The following is a 19,507-nucleotide window of genomic DNA, read 5'->3' as shown; positions in this document are numbered from 1 at the left end:
CAAGTGTAGTAAGCTTTGGAGCTAGACTGAGTTCAAACCTTGACTCTGCCACTAGCAGTGTGACACAGGGTAACTTATTTGTATCATTTGCCAATTACCAAACTATAAAACATGGATAACAGAAAGGCCCCCCTCAAAGGGTTGCTGTTAAGGCATCCGTGAGTCAGTACATATAAAATACATAGACAGCGACTGGCACAAAGTGATAAACAAATGTTTATCAGTGTTATTTCTACAATGTACAAGGTACAAGACTGTTTTTTCTCTCAAGAAACCAACAACTGTCCTAGCTGGTCTGGCTCAGTGGATAGAGCATCCGCCTGAGGACTGAAGGGTCCCAGGTTCGATTCCGGTCAAGGGCATGTACATCGGTTACAGGCTCAGGGGCATGCAGGAGGCAACCAATCGATCTGTCTCTCTCACATCAGTGTTTTTCTGTCTCTTCCTCTCCCTTCCACTCTCTCCAAAAACTCAATGGAAAAATATATCCTCAGGTGAGGATTAAAAAACAAACAAAATGAGTAACAAAAAGAAACCAAAAACCAAGTGCAGAGAAATGACAGGAACCTGTGAAAGATGTAATATAAAGCAGAAAGTTAGGTATTAAATGCCAAACAATTAAGTACTAATGAAATAAATACTCAATATCCTTGGACAACTATCCTATATAATAAAAGCCTAATATTCCAATTGTCCCCTTGGGCGGTCATTTAACCGGGAGACCAGTTCAACCGCTCGCTGAGGTGCGCTGACCACCAGGGGGCAGGGCGGAGCATGCGGGAGTTGGTGAGGCATTGCGATCTCTCGTTGGCTATCTGGGGCCGCGGTGATGGGGACAGAAGCGCGGTGAGAATGTGGGGTGCCTGCTGAGCTCACTCTCACTCCCTCTGCTATCCTCTCCCGGGACACCAGGGCGTGAGCACCTGTGCCCAGGTGCCAGGCACCTGCAAGGAGCCTGCCTGGCACCCACACAGCTTCTTCTGGGTGAGCCAGGCCACAGCCACTGAGACTATAGGGGCTGATCGGACTCCCTGTGGGTTCGTGCAGGAGCGGATCTAGGCCAGCCGGGAGAGAACACACTCCCGGCCTGGCTTCTACGCTGTGCCACTGGGCGGCCCCGGCCCGCAGTGTCCAACTCCACTCACTGCATCTCCACTGAGGACTCGGGCGCTGTTTCTCCGGCAGAGGGGAGTCCGTGGGGGCCCGGGGACCCAGGTGCTGCCCAGGGCCCAGAGTTCAGCTGGGACCTGCCCTTCCACGACAGAGGCTCGAGCTTTGATGGCCAACCAGGCCTAGGGACCGCACCCATGCACAAATTTCATGTACCGGGCCTCTGGTTTTCATTCATCTATTTAGGTTCAGGTGTTTGTTCAAAATCGAAACCAAAAAAGCAGGAGATGATAGGGAAGGGGGGGGGGGGGGGGGAGAGAATCTCCACCCTTCTCTTATCTTGTATAAGATTATAGGTTTTGTCTATGATCTGTGACCAAAAAATAGGGAGACATTTATAGTCTTCTTCGAGTTTGAGCATATAGTAAACATACTAAACTCATATGAGAGCCATCAATTTGCAAAGGAGCACATCAAACTTAATATTACTCAAATTTTTCTTTAATTAAGAAAAAACAAAAGAAGTATTTAACAATTTTGCACAACTATGCTCAATTGACAAAGGTGATTTGTTTAGGAATCTTAAGGGTAGCAGAGATGTATTTTAAAAAAGACAAATTCATTCTAAGGCTAGAAAATGCTTAGAGGTAAAAATATTAATTCAGTAAGAAAATATTTTGTATTTCTTTTATCAGAAACTAATAATTAACTCATTTCTATATCAAGTTATGCAGCACATATTCCTTTCTCTAGTTTCTCATGCAAAGTTATAGAGTTTTTCTCAAGAATGAGCAAGTCAGTGCTAATAGTTTTAAGTCAGGTTTGGAGTCAGCTACGAAGAGCATGCTTGGTCATCTCCACTCGCCTGACCACAGTCTGATGCTTTCCTCTAAACAGTCTCTATTAAATTGATATTCAATGTGAGGAGAGTAGCTGGAACCTAACAATACCCTGGCAATCTTCTCATGCTGCTTTTAGAAAAGACAAGGACCATTTCATCTCAGCAAATACATAAAAATAATACTTTAACAAAATGTTTCATCCTGACTACCTGCTTCCCTAAAATGCTAAGAAATGTAGGCGTAAGTAAAATTAGAATATAAGGAGTAAATAAGTACACCCAAAAAGAGGTAAGAAGTATAAGTGAAGGTGTATCCTGTAAGCCTAACCACAGTATCTCACTGTAATTTCCAAGATAATTATTGTAAAAATACAATAAATACTATAATGGAAATATAGGGATTCATTTATTACTTCCTGGTTTATAAACAAAGGCACCAATAATGCTTCTATTTACTTTGTATAGAAGATTATCAATTTACATTTAAAACAAAAAGCAAAAAACCCTGAACCAGCTCCTATAGACAAACACACACAAAAAGGGAGGAAATAAGAGTTTTTCCTCCCTGCTGCCATGCTTTATTACACAGATTCAAAGAATGTTTATTTTATACCATCCTTAAGTCAAAGAACATATTGCCATGCTTCTCTGTGTTGAGTTTTAGGACATATTAATGCTGCCAAGTCAAATCTAAATATAGTCACAAATGACAAATGCATATGACACAATTATAGACTCAAGGCTGAATAGGGAGAGAAAAACAAATGTTTTGCAATAGAGTTTTACCGAGTTAAGTGAAATATTAAATTTAATTAGGCTATCCTGTTAAAAACTAAGTTTGTATAGAAAATATAATCAAACAAAACTAAAACCCATTTCTAGCAAATGACAAATATAAATGATTCCCCAAATCTTTAATTTCGAGTTAAGCTTGAAGTCTAGTTAGTGGGGATCAACAACCCATGTGCTCTTTATACTAATTTTTGAAACTTAAGTTCTAGAATAACATGTTAATTTATTCATTAGCTTTCTTTTGACAATGAATCCTGTTAAATGAACACACAAAATTAATGCAGTGGCCTCAGCACCGTCCCAGATAGCATTTCTTTAAGTGAAATTATAAGAACAATGACATAGTTCCAAAGGCATACAGCCCATATGTATTTCACATGCCTGCTGAAATTGTACCTGCCTCTTTCTCAAGATACAAAGAAAATTCATCTGATTCTCAGTATATTTGGCAAAAGTGTAAAAAAAATCATACAAATGTGAGCATGTTCTCAACACACTAGGGAAACACACTTGCAGAGATGGAGCGCTCAATTACAGAGCACCTACAGTCGGTTATGTGGGCCACTTTAAATCAAAGACATCGTCATTTACTCCACCTTTAGACACTGTTATGGTCTCTCACACCTTATACAAGGTATGGTCCTAGACCAGAGACTTCAGTGTCATTCCAAAGAACACACACACACACACATACATATATATATATTTACATACATATTTCTTTTAAAATAATTTTTTAAAGTTTTACTACAGAAAATTTGGCTTCAACATGGAAGCATTTTTCTTTTCAAGATTACACACCTGCATGGGAGAAGGTGATTTCCTTTACATTTCATTTTTTTCACAGTAACAAAATAAACTTCTTATACATTGCATTTAAACTGACAAAAAATTAAGATGTAAAAGTTCTATGTAACTTTTTGTATTATGAACTGACCTCATTAAACATATTCAAGATATACTATTGATGATTTAAATATAGTACAACTTGATCAGCTAAATTAAAACATGTTATGCTGATCAATTTGCTCAATCAAATATATGTTAAACAGTAAGGGAGTTAATTACTATTAAGGTTTAAAGGGAATTATAATGTATCATTAAAATATACATTAATTTTCTTGCTATTACTTGTTTCTATAGAGCATTTCTTTCTAAAGCTAAAACCACATGCAGAAAAAAATAAACGGTATCTTTAAACTCATTCAATAGTTTGCTACTTTATGTGGTAAGTAAATAAAGTCCTTTATTTAATTTGATACACATTATTTTATGCATTACTTAATTTTTCTTGAAGGAATTCAGTTCTCAAGGTCAAAAGTTAGTATGTGTTTACACACATGTGAGAATGTTTTCTTAATGTTATATCTACCTGCAAATAAATTTTTCCATTATAATGTATTTTCAGTTTTCATTGGAAAGACAGCATAAGCCTTTTTAAAGTCTCATTAAAAACATGTATAAAGGGGGGAGAGCACAAGTATGGTGAATCCCTCCCAACCCTACCAGCCCCCATTTGCCAAAGTCTCAAGAAATTCTCCAGCTTCAAAACATGAACATCTTAGAGGATTGATTTCTATTTGGTCATTATGTAGACAAGAAAAATGCATTCTTATTTTTTTATGCTAATAGTCTTATTTAATTCATTTTAATTTTCATTCGAACAACACATAGCATATATTGATATGGATTTTCAAACCCATTTAGATCCAGTAGGATCTTTAGTATAGCCTTCTGATAATAAAAGCAGCTGATTGCTTAAAGGAAAATGATATGATCAAATCTCTAATCAGAGAAGAAAAATGAGAACATGTCTTTCATGTCTGAGACCACTCAATAACTTATAGGATAATGTGAAAATAAGTTGGCTATAATTTTAACAAAACTTCAACTGATGAAAAAAATCAAACATTGAAGAATCAAATATCTACCAACTTAGCTAAAGTTCCTGCCAAATAAATGCTTTCCATTGCACTAAATATTAAAATTAGAATTCGCTGTATGTTAAGGCATATTTTAATTAATATGTTCCAGAATTGCACAGTTATACTGGTCAGTGTTCCCATATCGCCCCTCCTACCTTCACCCAACCCCTTTTCCCAAGGGATCAAAATATTACATCATGGTTTTGGTGGCTATTGGATTTGAGCTAGCATACCACAGTGTGTTCACTAGATTTTTATGAGCATAAACATTAAAATGTTACATAAAATGTACCATAATTTACTCCACACTCTGATCTAAGATGATTTAATATCTTGACAAAAGGTGAGATGACTTAAGTACATTTTACATTTGTGCATTCAGACCACCACATATGCATAGATGTTCTAATGCTAAATTCTTGTCTTCAGTATCTCATAGTGCTGGATGCTCGGAAGTATGACAGAAACTTGTAACACAGACTAACCACAAAGTACCAGATGTTTCTTGCCATTTGTGATCTTGCAATAAAAATGCGCCAGATCAGGATCACAAGGATTGTATTGAAACCATAACGTATGTTTCTCAACCTGAAAACAAATCAAGAGACCTATTAGATCACATTTTCTAGAATAAAATATTGCTGGATGGCACATAGTCAATACTCAGTTTTTAACATAAAACTCGAATCCATATTAATTTGAAATTTATTTAAAAACTAATTAAAAGTCCTTAAGTTAGAAAGTTAGCAAAAGTCACCTGACTGCAGTCTATCAAACAATGTATTACCTCTATTAACAATGAATAACACAAAGCTTTTTTTATAACAGTATATTTGGGATGCCAAGTTATTCATTCAGCAGGTATTGAGCATCCTTTTGTGTGCCCAGTACTGCGCTAGGCAGCAAGTACACTGGAGGTAAAACAGACACATGTTTGGCGCTTTTTCCTTCTTAAACTAAAAAGGTTTGTACATTACATACATCATCCTACAGACAAAATAAACATTTTTTTTGTGACATATTTAGCTGCTTACAAGTTGTCAGGAAACTGAATTTACTCCTTCCATTATAGATAGTAGTCACATGACCAAAGACCAAGAACTCATTCATGAATGAAACACACATGCTACTAGCTCTGGATATGAGGACTTGCCATTCTCAAAGTAGCATGTACATTATCTTACTCTTGTTTTAAAACACTTCATATGCTTTTTAATGGTTTTAGAAAGGAATGTAAATCTTAGATATGCAGTAATGTTACATATAGTCCATTAACTTCAAAAGGCAGGGTAAAAGAGGACTTCAATGTATGAACAATTGGTGTAGACAAGAGCTTTGAATTACATGTCAAAAGGTCATGGTTTGTTTTGCCACTTAATACAATAGGACCTAGGCAAACTCAACTTCCCTAAACCTCTGTTCCTCATCTATATAACTAACTGCCCTACAAAGCCTCATAGAGTTGGAAGCACAGGAAGAATAATGTGACAATCTTGAAAACTGTTAGAAAAATTATATTAATTAGGGCTTGGCCAGGTAGCTCAGTTGATTAGAGTGTCATCCTGATTCAGCAAGGTTTCAGGTTCCATGCCCGGTCAGGGTGCACAAAGGAATCAACCAATGAAGGCATAAGTGGTATAGCAAATTGATGTTTCTTTCTCTCTTCCCTCTTCCATTCTCTCTCTAAAATCATTTTATATATATATAAAAAAAAGCTATTCACTAAACTACCAATAAAATAGATTGCTATTAAATTTTTAACTGCATTTCTGAATGATGGATTAACAGTGATTTTTCCTCTTCTATTTTCTGTGTGTATGGTTTTTTTTAAACAACCTGTATGTATTACTTTATTGAAAACTAAGGGGAATAATTATAGCTTTTTTATAAACAAACAAAAATTCCATGTTAAATGATGTATTAGTATATACTAATATACTAAGTAATTGTATAGTCAATTACTATACAATTACTTAGTCGGCAACTAAGTAATTGCGGGTTTCACACATACTATATGGCTTCAGTTGAATTTTTAGGTTTGCAGACGTAGTACAAATGTAAAACACATTTTGTTATTTGATAGTTGGCTATTCAGCTGTTAATCAGTAAAAAAGTTTTTTGATCTGTTTTGTAGTTTTCGTTTGGCGTTCGTTGAAAAATGGAAAATCAAAAGGAACATTTTTGTCATATTTTGCTTTTTTATTTCCGCAAAGGGAAAAACGCATCGCAAGCTCATAAAAAGTTATGTGCTGTTTATGGTGACGAAGCCTTAAAAGAACGGCAGTGTCAAAATTGGTTTGCCAAATTTCGTTCTGGTGATTTTTCACTCAAAGATGAAAAACGCTCTGGTCGTCCAGTTGAAGTTGATGACGCCCTAATCAAAGCAATAATCAATTCGGACTGTCACAGTACAACACGTGAGATTGCAGAGAAGCTTCATGTATCACATACATGCATTGAAAATCACTTAAAACAACTTGGCTATGTTCAAAAACTCGATACATGGGTTCCTCACGAACTGAAAGAATCACAGTTAACGCAACGCATTAGCAGCTGTGATTTGCTAAAGAAACGTAATGAAAATGATCCATTTTTAAAACGACTGATAACTGGCGATGAAAAATGGGTTGTTTACAACAATATCAAGCGGAAAAGATCGTGGAGCAGGCCAGGTGAACCAACTCAAACAACATCAAAAGCTGATATTCATCAAAAGAAGGTTTTGTTATCAGTTTGGTGGGATTACAAAGGAATTGTCTACTTTGAACTCTTACCACCCAACCGAATGATCAATTCTGATGTCTACATTGAACAACTAATGAAATTAAACAATGCAGTTGAAGAAAAGCGGCCCGAATTGACAAATCGAAAAGGTGTTGTATTCCATCATGACAATACAAGGCCACACACATCTTTGGTCACTCGGCAAAAATTAATGGAGCTTGGTTGGGATATTTTGCCACATCCACCATATAGTCCTGACCTTGCACCATCTGATTACTTTTTGTTTCGATCTTTAGAAAACTCCTTGAATGGTAAAAATTTCAATAATGATGATGATGTCAAATCGTACCTGATTCAGTTTTTTGCTAATAAAAACCAGAAGTTTTTTGAACGTGGGATTATGATGCTGCCTGAAAGATGGCAAAAGGTCATTATCAAAATGGGCAATACATTACAGAATAAAGTTATTTAGTTCCATGAAAAAATTGTCTTTGATTTTTTTTTAATCCGCAATTACTTAGTTGCCGACCCATATATTTTCCTCTTCCAAAGATAGAGGAGAGTGAAAAAAACATTAAATAAATAAATTACTTCCATATTTTTATTTCCTCCTAATATCTTTACTTCTTCAATAGCAATATAAGGAAAGATAACAGCGTTTTTTTAAACTAAATTACACCAGCCCTAGCTGGTTTGGCTTAGTGGATAGAATGTCACTATGGGTGCCGGGTTTGATTCCAGCCAAGGGCACACGCCCAGGTTGCAGGCTCAATCCCCAGTGGGAGGCAGGCAGGAGGCAGCCAATCAATGATTCTCTCTCATCGATGATGTTTCTATGTCTCTCTCTGAAATCAATAAAAATATATTAAACAAACAAACAAACAAACAAAAAACCACAACTAAAGTACACCTGCACATAGTGCTCAGGAAGAGTATAAATTGATGAAGTTGACAAGTTTAAACAATATTAGGCTAAATCAATACTACCAAAGTTCCAGTCCAAAGGTAAGAACTTTTCCTAAAGATGATGATTATTAACAATATCTTTCACTCAATATATCAGCTTATAAAAAACAAACACACACCACTGTAAGAAGAAATACGAAAGGAAATCAAACCCATGTCAAACTTACTTGTTCAAATGTTTTCTAGCTGCAGGGAGGCCAGACATTTCTTCATTCAAAACGTATTTCTTCGTGCCCATGCAGTAATTCTCTATGTACTCTGCCCAATGTAACTGCCGTACATCAATATTAAAGGTCTACACAAACAAAACAATTACTGGTTACTTTCTTAAGTTTTTTCACAACTCGTCAAAAATTTATAGTTTTTCTAAAGGCTAATTCCAAATTATATGATTACAAAATGCTTACTGTATTAAGTTTTAAAATCTTACTGCTATTCACAAAAATATTATTCCTATTCTATACCGTCCCTTAAACCCAGAACCGTTTGAAACGATAATCTGAAAACTCAGACTAGCACTTTAAGAGTATATGAAGTGTGAGGAGATGTCTGTAAAATCCCCCCACCCCAAAAAAGAAAAAATCCTATTATCCAAATAGATTTATGTATTCCTCACATATATTTATACATGTGTTTATGGATTTATTTCCAGTTTGTATCTACAGCGACTCTCTTCTTGAATATCCTGGATACCATACAGATTAATTTTCTTAGAGAATATTATTGACATCAGGAAAAAGAATGTTATGAAAGCTGGTTTAGGAGTTTAAACAACAGTAATTTGGCCACCTTGATGAAAAGGGTAGACAAATCTAGAATAAAAAGCCTTATAAAAATGATATTTCATAACAAAATGAGAGGGCCTTGCATTACTCAGTGCTCCATACATTTGGATAAACAGACTATTCACTATATATCATCACTTATTTGAACACAGTAAGTTCTAGACCCGCCCCCCAAAAAAGAAAGAAAGCTACCATAAATAAATTGTTACAAAAGTGTAATTAGATTCCCACAGAAGAGTGTAAAAGGATGGAACCAAAGACTGGCTAGAAATTTTCAAAAAAATAATGAGACATCAAGGCACAGATTCAAAACACAATATACTATATGCACACACATACACACACATCTAAGCACGTCAGAGTAAAAATGTTGATAGTAAAAGAGAAAAACAGTTGATTTCTCAAAAGAAAATGGAAAGCCAAAACTAAGTTTTCCAAGTGCTCAAAGAAAACTGCTGATACAGAATTTTACACCAGCACAAATATCTTTGAAAAGAAAAAATGTTCCCAGAATAAAAACTGAGACAATCTGATATCCTTGGACGACCCACACTAGAAAAATTATACTGAAAGGCATTCTTTAGGCATAATGAAAATGATTCCAAACTGACATCTAAGATGGAAAAAGAAAAAACAATGTTGCTGATAAATCTATACATGAATACTTATTGCATAGACTATAATAATAATAATAATGGTTATCAGGCATATAACACATACAGAATTAATATATGTAAAAGCAATAGCAGATAGGTGTTAGTTCTCGCATTTTCCAAGAAAAGCTGGAATTATCAACATTATATTAGACATTGATAAATTTGGAAAGAATGCTGTAATCTCTAGAGTAACCTATGAAAACAGCATAAAAATTAATATATTTGTATGTTACTTTTACAAATGGAAAAACACACAACTGTAAAAATAACCTCAAAGAAAGCAAACGAACAAACGAACAAAAGCAAAAAAAAACCTTAAAACAAGGTGGGACAAATTGAAAGCACTGAGTCAGATTTAAATTAAAAATTACCAGAAATTACATTATGGATTAAACCTTCCAATTAAAGGTAAAAAATTGTCAAGACTAAAAAAAATAAAAGTAATAAAAAATAAAAATCCATCTGTTATTTATAAGAGAAGTAACTGAGAGATAAGAACACAGAAAAGGTAAAAATAAAAGGATGGGAAAAAATATACATTTCTAACAGCACTGTAGGAAAATGCCCATTTGCCCAAGAACTACCAGAGTATGTTGATAGTTTGCATTTTTTGCAAACCTGCTTAGTAGTAAATATCTCAGTCTAGTTTTAATTTGTACTTTCATTTTTATGAGTGAGGTTATCTTTTCATATGATTAAAAATAATTTAAGAATTATTTTTTTCTATAAACTGTTCATCTCTCTAGCCCATTTCTCAATAGGAATATTGACATTTTTGGCAGGTCTACATAAGCTTTTTATGCAATATGAAATGCACTGAGATACCACTACTCACCACAAAAGTGGCTAAAATTAAAATTTTAAATGCCAAATGTTGGGGAAGATGTGGATTAATAGGAATTCTCATAACTGTCACTTCAGATGTAAATTAATACAACCACTTTGGAAAACTGTTTGGCATTATCTACTAAATTGTACATATGAATACCCTTTGATTCAACTAGATATATATCCTACAAAAGTGTGTGCATGTGGTTCATAGAAGCATTACTCCCAATAACCAAAAACTGAAAATAATGCAAATTTCTATCAACAAAAGAATGAAAAAAAAAATTATCCTATATAATAAAGAGCTAATATGCAAATGGTCATCATGCCCTCATCCCTTAATGGCTCAAACACTCTCAACACTGAGGAGAGAGGAATGGGGACCAGCCAGGCACAAATGAGTTCGTGAGAGAGGAATGGGGATCAGCCAGGCGGAGGCCCAGGAGAGGGACAAGCTACCTGCCCTTTGGTCCCGGGCTCCAGCAGCTGCGCCTGTGGCCCAGGAGACAAGCCCATGGTCCTCTGCAGCTGTGGCCGACCCGAGTTCTGTGGCCGGCTAGACGAAGGGAAGCCTGTGATCCAGGTGCCTGCAACTGGCTGGAGGAGGGAATCCTAGGTCCCAGGTGCAGGGCAAGGCAGAGGCGGTTAGGGGCGATCTGGCAGATAGGGGAGCAGTTAGGGATGATCAGGCAGGCAGGCTGAGGTGATTAGAGGCGATCAGGCAGGCAGGCAGGCAACCAGTTAGGAGCAGCAGTTCCAGATTGTGAGAGGCAGTCAGACATCTTCCGAGGGATCCAGGATTAGAGAGGGTACAGACTGGGCTGAGGGACCCTCCTACCCCTGTGCACAAATTTTGTGCACGGGGCCTCTAGTATGACACAATTTGTATAAAATCAAAAACGTATAAAACTAACAGTGTAAAAATTCACAATAGATTAGGAGAGAGGAGATAGTGATTGGGAGGGATTATAAGAGGAATCTTCTGGGTGTAATTTCTATTTCTTCACCTGAGTGCTTATTTTCTAATCATCCATTCAGCAGTATACGTTGTGCATTGGAATATATGGTGTATGGTGGGAAGGCAAGGGGGGTGGGGGCAAGTATGGAATCAGCAGAAGCCATAAATCTTTCAACTTGAGCCGTTCTGCAAACCCTAGTGACTTAGACCTTTTGCTTTGAAGGGAAGAAGACTGGCTCTAAAGCCTATGGCCCCATAAATTAAGAAGTCTTATAAAATATTCCTGCAAAAACATAGGAATCCAAAAAGCCATATCTTCAGAGCAAGGGTGAAAAAGAAGTAAACCCAACACACACAGAAGTGAGCAGAGCCGAACTGAAAGGTCCCAGGTTCGATCCTAGTCAAGAGCATGTACCTTGGCTGCAGGCACATCCCCAGTAGGAGGTGTGCAAGAGGCAGCTGATCAATGATTCTCTCTCCCATGGATGTTTCTAACTCTCTATCTCTCTCTGTAAAAAATCAATAAAATATATTAAAAATAAATAAATAAATAAATAAATAAATAAAATTTAAAAAAAGAAGTGAGCAGAGAGACAGCACACTTGAGAACCTGCCATGCCGAACCAGCAGAATGGACTAAATCTGCACTATCCAATATGGTAGCCACAAGAAGCCACATGCACCTCACGGACATATGAATATGGATAGCGCGAATTACTGTAAAGTGTAAAATGCACACTGGCTTTTGAAGGCTCAATATGAAAAATACAAAGTAAACTATCCTTTATATAATTTAAAAATTTTAAGTGATCTTTAAATTTTTGTTCAAATTATATATTGTTTTGAATATACTGGGTAAAATAAGGCATTTTAAAAAATGTTTAAAGAAGTGGAAGAGAAAGGAAGCTGAAAGAACTCAGATAAAACATTTTAATAAGGTCCTGAATATACTCACTAAGCAAGAGACTATAAAAATTGCTTAATTTAAACTTTGGTAGGTATACACATTAAACTATCTAACACAAACTCAAAAAGCATACACATGAAGAGTTAAAAGTTTCAAATTAACAGCGAGATGGAGAAATGTGGAATGATACAAAGTAAAAAGCGTATGTGAAAAACAATTTCTGAAGGAAGGTTTTTCTCAAAATTCAAAGAAAACAAAGTGTTTTGGCGAGGGTAATGCATACAGAAGCTAAAGTTCTCTTTCAACCTGACGTTAAAAGAATGAACGTTTCAAACTTACTGTAAATTAAATCATACTGCCACATCCAAATTCTTCATAAATTCTAAGGTAGAGCAATTTTATTTCATCATCCACAATTATGACTGAAGCTTTTAATGAGACTATAAATAGATCAATGACTTTTTTGTTGCATAATGATTGTCAAAAATATCCAATTATTTCTTAGGTTGCAGATGGCTATCTAATTAATAAGCTACTTATTTTCTAATATAAAACAGAAAATACTTGCCTTTTTATCTTCAGGATTTAGTTGATTCATTAACATATTGACGTTGTCAGTATTCCAAACCCAAGAATTACTTGTGAAATACTCAAGAAGCATCATAGCTTTGTGAAGACGAGTTATTGCTTTCATCATCCTGTATTATAAGAAAATGACAGATTCATATTCTGCATAGATTAGGGGGGGAAAAATCTCATCACCACCCATGGCACCAGTTTGTAAACTGACATATTAACAGTAAAATTATAATACATAATTCAGTTTAAGTGTACCAACCAGCAGGCAATAAGAATATTTCTGCATCTTGGAAGATTATTTCATAAATCCAAAATGTAAAAGAACAAATTTTAAGCAGCTGCAAATCAATTTAATACCAAAGTTCTGTTGATATATGAAATTAATTTTCAAAGGAAATACAATGCTTTAAGGTCAAATTTTCTACATATAATACTAAATAATAATGGATTCAATTAGAATTCCCTTGCTTTTTGATCCTTTTGTTCTACATTTTACTAATATTTTCTGTGAATTCATAACATTCTATATTGCATTATACAGAAATATTCGTTTGCCATTTAGTCAACTTTCTGTGTATAGATCTTTAAATAACTTTCTCTTTAACACTGACAAATACCATTCTTGATAATTTTGCTGTGCCATGAAATCAATGACTCATGCTGAAAACTTTTTGAAATATTTACTCACCTTCCCAAAACCTCACGATCCATCCTTATAGAAATAAGGAAGTTAGATACTGTTCTGTTTGTTTCTTTTTAAAAGGGCAAAGGGCCCTGATCATTAAATCTGTCATTTTAAATATCATGGCTTACTATAAGTCATTGATATCACAACATTAACCCAAGCAGTAATTACAATAATTACCAATGATAAGTGGGGAAGAAAGAACTTTTCAAAACAAAACACACACCAAAAATTCATAACCTCTGATAAATAGAAAAATAATTTGTGAAGAAATACAAAAAAAAAAATCCCTCAATTTATAGCCCCACAATAAGGATTAGCATTATATGTAATTTAAAGTCCCAAAATCAAGAACTTTAGAAATGGAGGGAAACTAGAACATTAGAAATGAGGGGGCAGGAAGGAATCAAAACAGTAACATAATTAGCTAAGCAATTCTGATGACATATTTAATACATTTAGAAAGATACCCTGAATCCAGAATATTGAAGGAAAAAAAAAATGAGGTAGCATGAACTATGTAAAGAAAAACTTTAGTTCATGCAAGAAAGCAATTACAAAACCTCCATTAAACATGAAAAGAATTGGTGAGCCACAAAAGGTTGTATTTGGACAAAAACAGTTCCTAAAGATAGACAGTACTTGGTGGGGGAAAAAGAAGACATACTGCTTTTAGATAAGAGATTATACAATTTTCTAAAAAAACAACAAAAAAGATATAAAAACTTTGTAATTAAATCAATACTGACTATCACAGCCAGTATAGTATATTTGAATCACATACATAAACATATTTGGTTAATGTGGTTTTCCAACATACAGCTTATTAAAAAGTTTTTCTTCCTAACCTCTTTTCACTGACAATTCTCACCTAGTCTTCACATGACAGAATTACCCTAAAACGAATTCATTCAAATGACAGAATTACCCTAAAACCAATCACCGATTCAGCCATTAAAAAAATTATAATAAAAAATTGTAGTAGAAAAAGGAAATTTGAAAGGCCATAAATTTGTAAGGTTCATAGATTATTATTTATCAAACTTATGGCAGATAAAAAAAAAAAAAAAAAACTCTACACCATCACTCTTGGGTTAAACGTGATGTAAGGGCAAATGCCTGGCACTATATTGTCCTATATATTCTGAGTATTAGTTTATTCTTTATTATAACAGCCAGCAAAAATTTACCAATCACAATCCTTTAGAGTACAACAAAATCTTAATGGTCATCTAGTCCAGGGCTAGCCATTTTGTGCCAGATAATTCTTCTTGGTGGGGGCTGTCCTGTGCATTCTAAGATGCCTAGCAGCATCCCTGGTCTCCACTACCTCCCCCTGGAGTTGTGATAACTGGAAATATCTCCACATATTATCAAATGTCCCGAGGGGGCAAAACGTCTTCAGATTAAAAAATATTAAGTTCATTGAAGTTAAGCTAAAGAGTTAAGCTAACTAACCCCAAAAATAAGACTATAGAACCACTTTTTTAAAATGTCATTTTGAACAGTGATAAAATAGCTACATTTCAAGAGCTAGAGTGAATAATCTATACAATTTCTACATGTAATATCATACATCCTAGTCCCTACAGAGTATTAACCAGGATTCTTATGATACATGTCTAAATTATACTTATCTAGCTGACACTCATAAATGAGTAAAATGGACACCATTAGTGATATGATTGACAGTAATGTAGAAGTAGTAAGGCCCCAATATAAGATATAAAGCTCAGTATACATCTGAACAAATTAAATAACCTATACTAATAAAAGGGTAATATGCTAATTAGGGCAGACGGCCCTCCATCCGAACAGCGGCTGCAAGGCCCGGGGCTCAGGCAGCCTTAAGCCCCAGCGGCTCTGGGGCCCAGTGCTTGCAGCTGCCTGAGCCCACGGCTGCAGTGCCTTCCCCTGATCAGCCTGGTCTAAGCCATCAGTACGACATCCTCTGAGGACTCCTGGACTGTGAGAGGGGGCAGGCCAGGCTGAGGGACCTCCCCTCCCAGTGCACACATTTTTGTGTACTGGGCTCCTAGTATAAACTATAACACTGTATTTAACATTAATAAAATCACCTAACTAAAAAGTCTTTATGTCTCTTTTTGCTTTTAGACTATAAGCTCCCAGGGGTCAAGGTTAATTCCTGATTTGAAAGTCTCACACAGAGCAAACCTCAAGGTCCTTCCTTAGACGTTTCCTATTTGCAGCAGATTTTAATGTCCAAAGGTAGCTGTAATATCGTCTCCCATCCTCCATGCTCACCTATAATATCACTTTGACTATCTTCCCATCAAGAGGTGAAGGTAACTTATACACAATAGACTGAGGTAGAAATGAAACAGAGTGATTTCCAAGAGTAGTAAGAAAAGGTGAAGAAGCTTTCTAAGCCTTGCTTGCTGGAATACTCACCCTTGAAGCCTTCAGTTGCCATGTGCTGTCCAACTCCCCTAGAGGCTGCCATGATGTGAGGAAACCCAAACTAGTCCAAGTGGAGAGACCACATGGAGAGGCTCTGAGACTACATGAAGAGAGAAAGGTGCCGGGCCACCATAGCTGTTCTGTACCCTTTCTCTCCTTTACCACTCCCTCCAGTGTACCTACTCGTTCCTATATGACTACAAACGCTGGGAAGACTCTGGGACAGGAACACAAAGCCAAACCCTTCTAGAATTCCTGACCCAGGGAAAATCATAAGAGATTAAGTCTGAGGTGATTCACAATGCAGCAGAGATAAAAGGAACAGATCTTAGTACCAGGACTGTGGGGCTGCTATAATAAAAATCTAAAACATGCATTGGCTTTAGGAGCAAGTGGTAGAATCTAAAAGGCTCTTGAGACCATGGTGAAACCTGAAAGGATCAAGAAAAGAACTTCAGTGGAAGCCTTAAAGTACGTAAGTGAACCTGCTGTTTGAGGCCTTGAAGGGACAAAAATATTGTTGGGAGACGGAAGAATAAAACTGTTGCCTGTGGCAACATGAAAAATAGAAACTGTACCTAACTTGATGATCTAGCCAAGATTTCCTCAAAGAGGACAAAGGTGATATTTAAAAACTGAACTGTTTGTTTAAATGGTATTTAGAGAAAATGAAAATACCAGCCAGCCTTGGCTGGGTAGCTCAGCTTGTTGGACTGTCATTCCAATATGCCAAGTTTGCAGATTAAATCTCCAGTCAGGGCACAGGAAGAAGCAACCAATGAAGACATACATAAGTGGAACAACAAATTGATGTTTCTCTTTCTCTCTCAAATCAATAAATAATATGTGTGTTTTTTTAAATAAATAAAACGCCAGGCAGGAATTCTTTTGTTTTTCTTCATTGAGGCATTTTTTTTGTGTGTGCATTTATATCACATCACTAGAAAAAGAATCCCAGGATTTTCCCTCCTATGTGTTTTCATCTTGCTTCTTTATGGTCCATAATACCCACTGAGATCGTCAGTACAATGAAACCAAAATGACAGGATGGAAGCAGATTGTTCTGCCATTTTTATAAATCTTAGAGTTGGACAGCAAAACTGGGGCTGATTGCGCCACACTAGTTTAACCTACCTGTGAGGTTCACAACTTTCCCAGCTCTGTGATCATCAATAACTTCAAATTCACCAACATAAACATGCTTCATCATCACAGTTAGAAATCAGATGATGACTTTGGAGCACAGATTAATAAGAACCTGGTGCTTGCCTCTCTTTTTGGCATCATTGATACTCTTGAGAGGATAAGCAGGAACACTCGAATGCATTTAAGGAAGCATTAAAAGATGGTGGAAAGAGCCCAGAATGGCTTCTGGGCATGGATCAAATCCAGAATGCAGACATAAGATTTTTGGTTAATACCTCAAAAAGATCTAAGGTAGAACTTGAGGAAAATAAAGTGAAGAAATAAAATGAATTGATCGGCCATTATACTCAGTGGGTGAGCACCAATCTATGAACCAGGAAGTTACAGTGCAATTCCAGTCAGAACACATGCCTGGGTTGCAGGCTCAATCCCCAGTGGGGGGCTTACAGAAGCAGCCAAGCGATGATTCTTTTTCATCAGTGATGTTTCTATCTGTCTCTCCCTCTCCCTTTCTCTCTCTGAAATAAATAAAAAAATTTTTAAATAAACAAATAAAATGGAATTGCTTCAAAATTACTAAAATCAAGAAGGTTGAGGCATGAGAAAACAATTCTATTCTTGTTTTAAATAGACTGGGAACTTATAGTTTGGACTTTTCAGTCCTGTGTCAATGCCTGGATATATATCAATTTTCTGTATGTCAATACCTGGACATAAACCAACCTTCAAACAACCCTCTAATTAGCCCCTGTAAAAGTAACATATCCAGACCACCTGGCATCCATTATCCAGTCAACCAACATCTGACAAATAACTATCCTGGACCAATCCTAGGGCTAAGAATGCAGGACAGATTCTTCTCAAAAATGTACTTTTTACTAAAAAAATTTTTAACTTTTCTTTCTTCTTCAAAATATTCTGTGTATTGCCTAGCTATGTGTTTTGGTTTGCAAACCCTAAAATCCTTGAATAAGTTTTTATTGTTTATTTCTAGCCAAAGCCTTCAGACTCCTTTTGAGTTCATTCAACATACCTCATAGAAACTTTCTAACAAAAGGCTCATTCCAGATCTTAGAGAAATGTTTCATAGAAGCCCTACTGTTTAAAGAGGCAGGAACTAAGAGTTTAGTCTAAGGATCTAAGAGATAAGACTCTAAGATGTAAGGGTGCTATCCCATCCATAGTAACTCCATAAAGACCCAAGACAGAGATGGACATGTCTCAAAGACATCAGTGCATATGGCTTTGGTCTAATGCAGACTGTTTTAAACAGATACATGGGAAACCCACAAGTTTAAAAGGAATCACATCAGTTTACACTGAAAGGGACATAGATAGTACAAAATGAAAAGAGGCCTCTGGATCAACGATTAACAAACCAACACCCTTGGATCCAGGCCTCTGGATCAACGATTAACAAACCAAACCAAATCCACCTGTTCCTGTAAATAAAGTTGTATTGAAACACTCGTGGTTATTCAATTGCATATTGTCTATGGACATCTAGTTGATGTAAAGGAACCATACAGCCCTTTACAGAAGCTGATCCCTGCCCTGGGACTTCCAACCTTTTATGGGCAAGAAGGAGGTTAAGAAGGCAACCGTTATCAACACAAGCTAAGAGAAATAATAAATTAAAAGAAATATTAAATTGCAGCTGCCATTTTAAGCCACTATTAATGATATGACTTGCTATGTAGCAACATCTAGTATAAATTATTTAATAAACTGGTTACTCATCTTTAAGTATACTAAGCCCCCTTTTTCTGTAAGGCATTGTGATATATTTAACCTATTTTACTTTTTTGACCTAGTTGACCTAGTGACTTCTCTGTTCTAAATTGCAACAACTTTACTAATATCAAGAAAGCATGCACTGCCATCACTCATAAATTTACATCTACTTTTTAGCCACAAAGAATGCTGCCAATGACAAATATTGTACTTTTCAGATCATTCTAGGAAACTTAAAAATATCTTGGAAATACTGTGGATCTTTTTTTCATTAAGTATTTCTTTACCTAAAGTTGTTCAACGCCTCTCACATTAAATATATAAAATTAGAAACATAATGGATAACTGAAGCTACAGAAAATCTCTACAAATAATTCAGATCCTGACACACTATAACTGGCAGATACCTCACTTTTACTTTTTGAGCAACTGGTGAAAGTTCTGGAATCA

General features: G+C 35.9%; 1 protein-coding gene and 1 pseudogene across 3 annotated transcripts in view; both read right to left on the bottom strand.

The window, feature by feature from the left end:
• Positions 1–1,593: 1,593 nt before the first annotated feature.
• Positions 1,594–19,507, bottom strand: part of FAR1 (fatty acyl-CoA reductase 1) — a 61,757-nt gene continuing 43,843 nt past the window's right edge. For both annotated transcript variants that reach the window (XM_084893986.1, XM_084893985.1), the window contains exons 10-12: positions 13,061–13,190; positions 8,526–8,653; positions 1,594–5,256 (exon numbers count right to left, since the gene is read on the bottom strand). In XM_084893986.1, coding sequence (XP_084750112.1) covers positions 5,094–5,256; positions 8,526–8,653; positions 13,061–13,190 — 421 coding nt within the window. In that variant the 3' untranslated portion in view covers positions 1,594–5,093. The remainder of the gene's footprint in view (positions 5,257–8,525; positions 8,654–13,060; positions 13,191–19,507) is intronic.
• Positions 13,197–19,507, bottom strand: part of LOC311627466 (small ribosomal subunit protein uS8-like) — a 7,047-nt pseudogene continuing 736 nt past the window's right edge. The window contains exon 1 of the transcript in view: positions 13,197–19,507. This exon is cut by the window's right edge and continues 736 nt beyond it. The product of the transcript in view is annotated as a small ribosomal subunit protein uS8-like (transcript).

Source organism: Pipistrellus hanaki, assembly GCF_964339955.1.
Source record: "Pipistrellus hanaki genome assembly, chromosome: 9".
Lineage (NCBI taxonomy): Eukaryota > Metazoa > Chordata > Mammalia > Chiroptera > Vespertilionidae > Pipistrellus > Pipistrellus hanaki.
The sequence above is the reverse complement of the archived record's forward strand: the minus strand, read 5'-3'. Positions and strand labels throughout refer to the sequence as shown.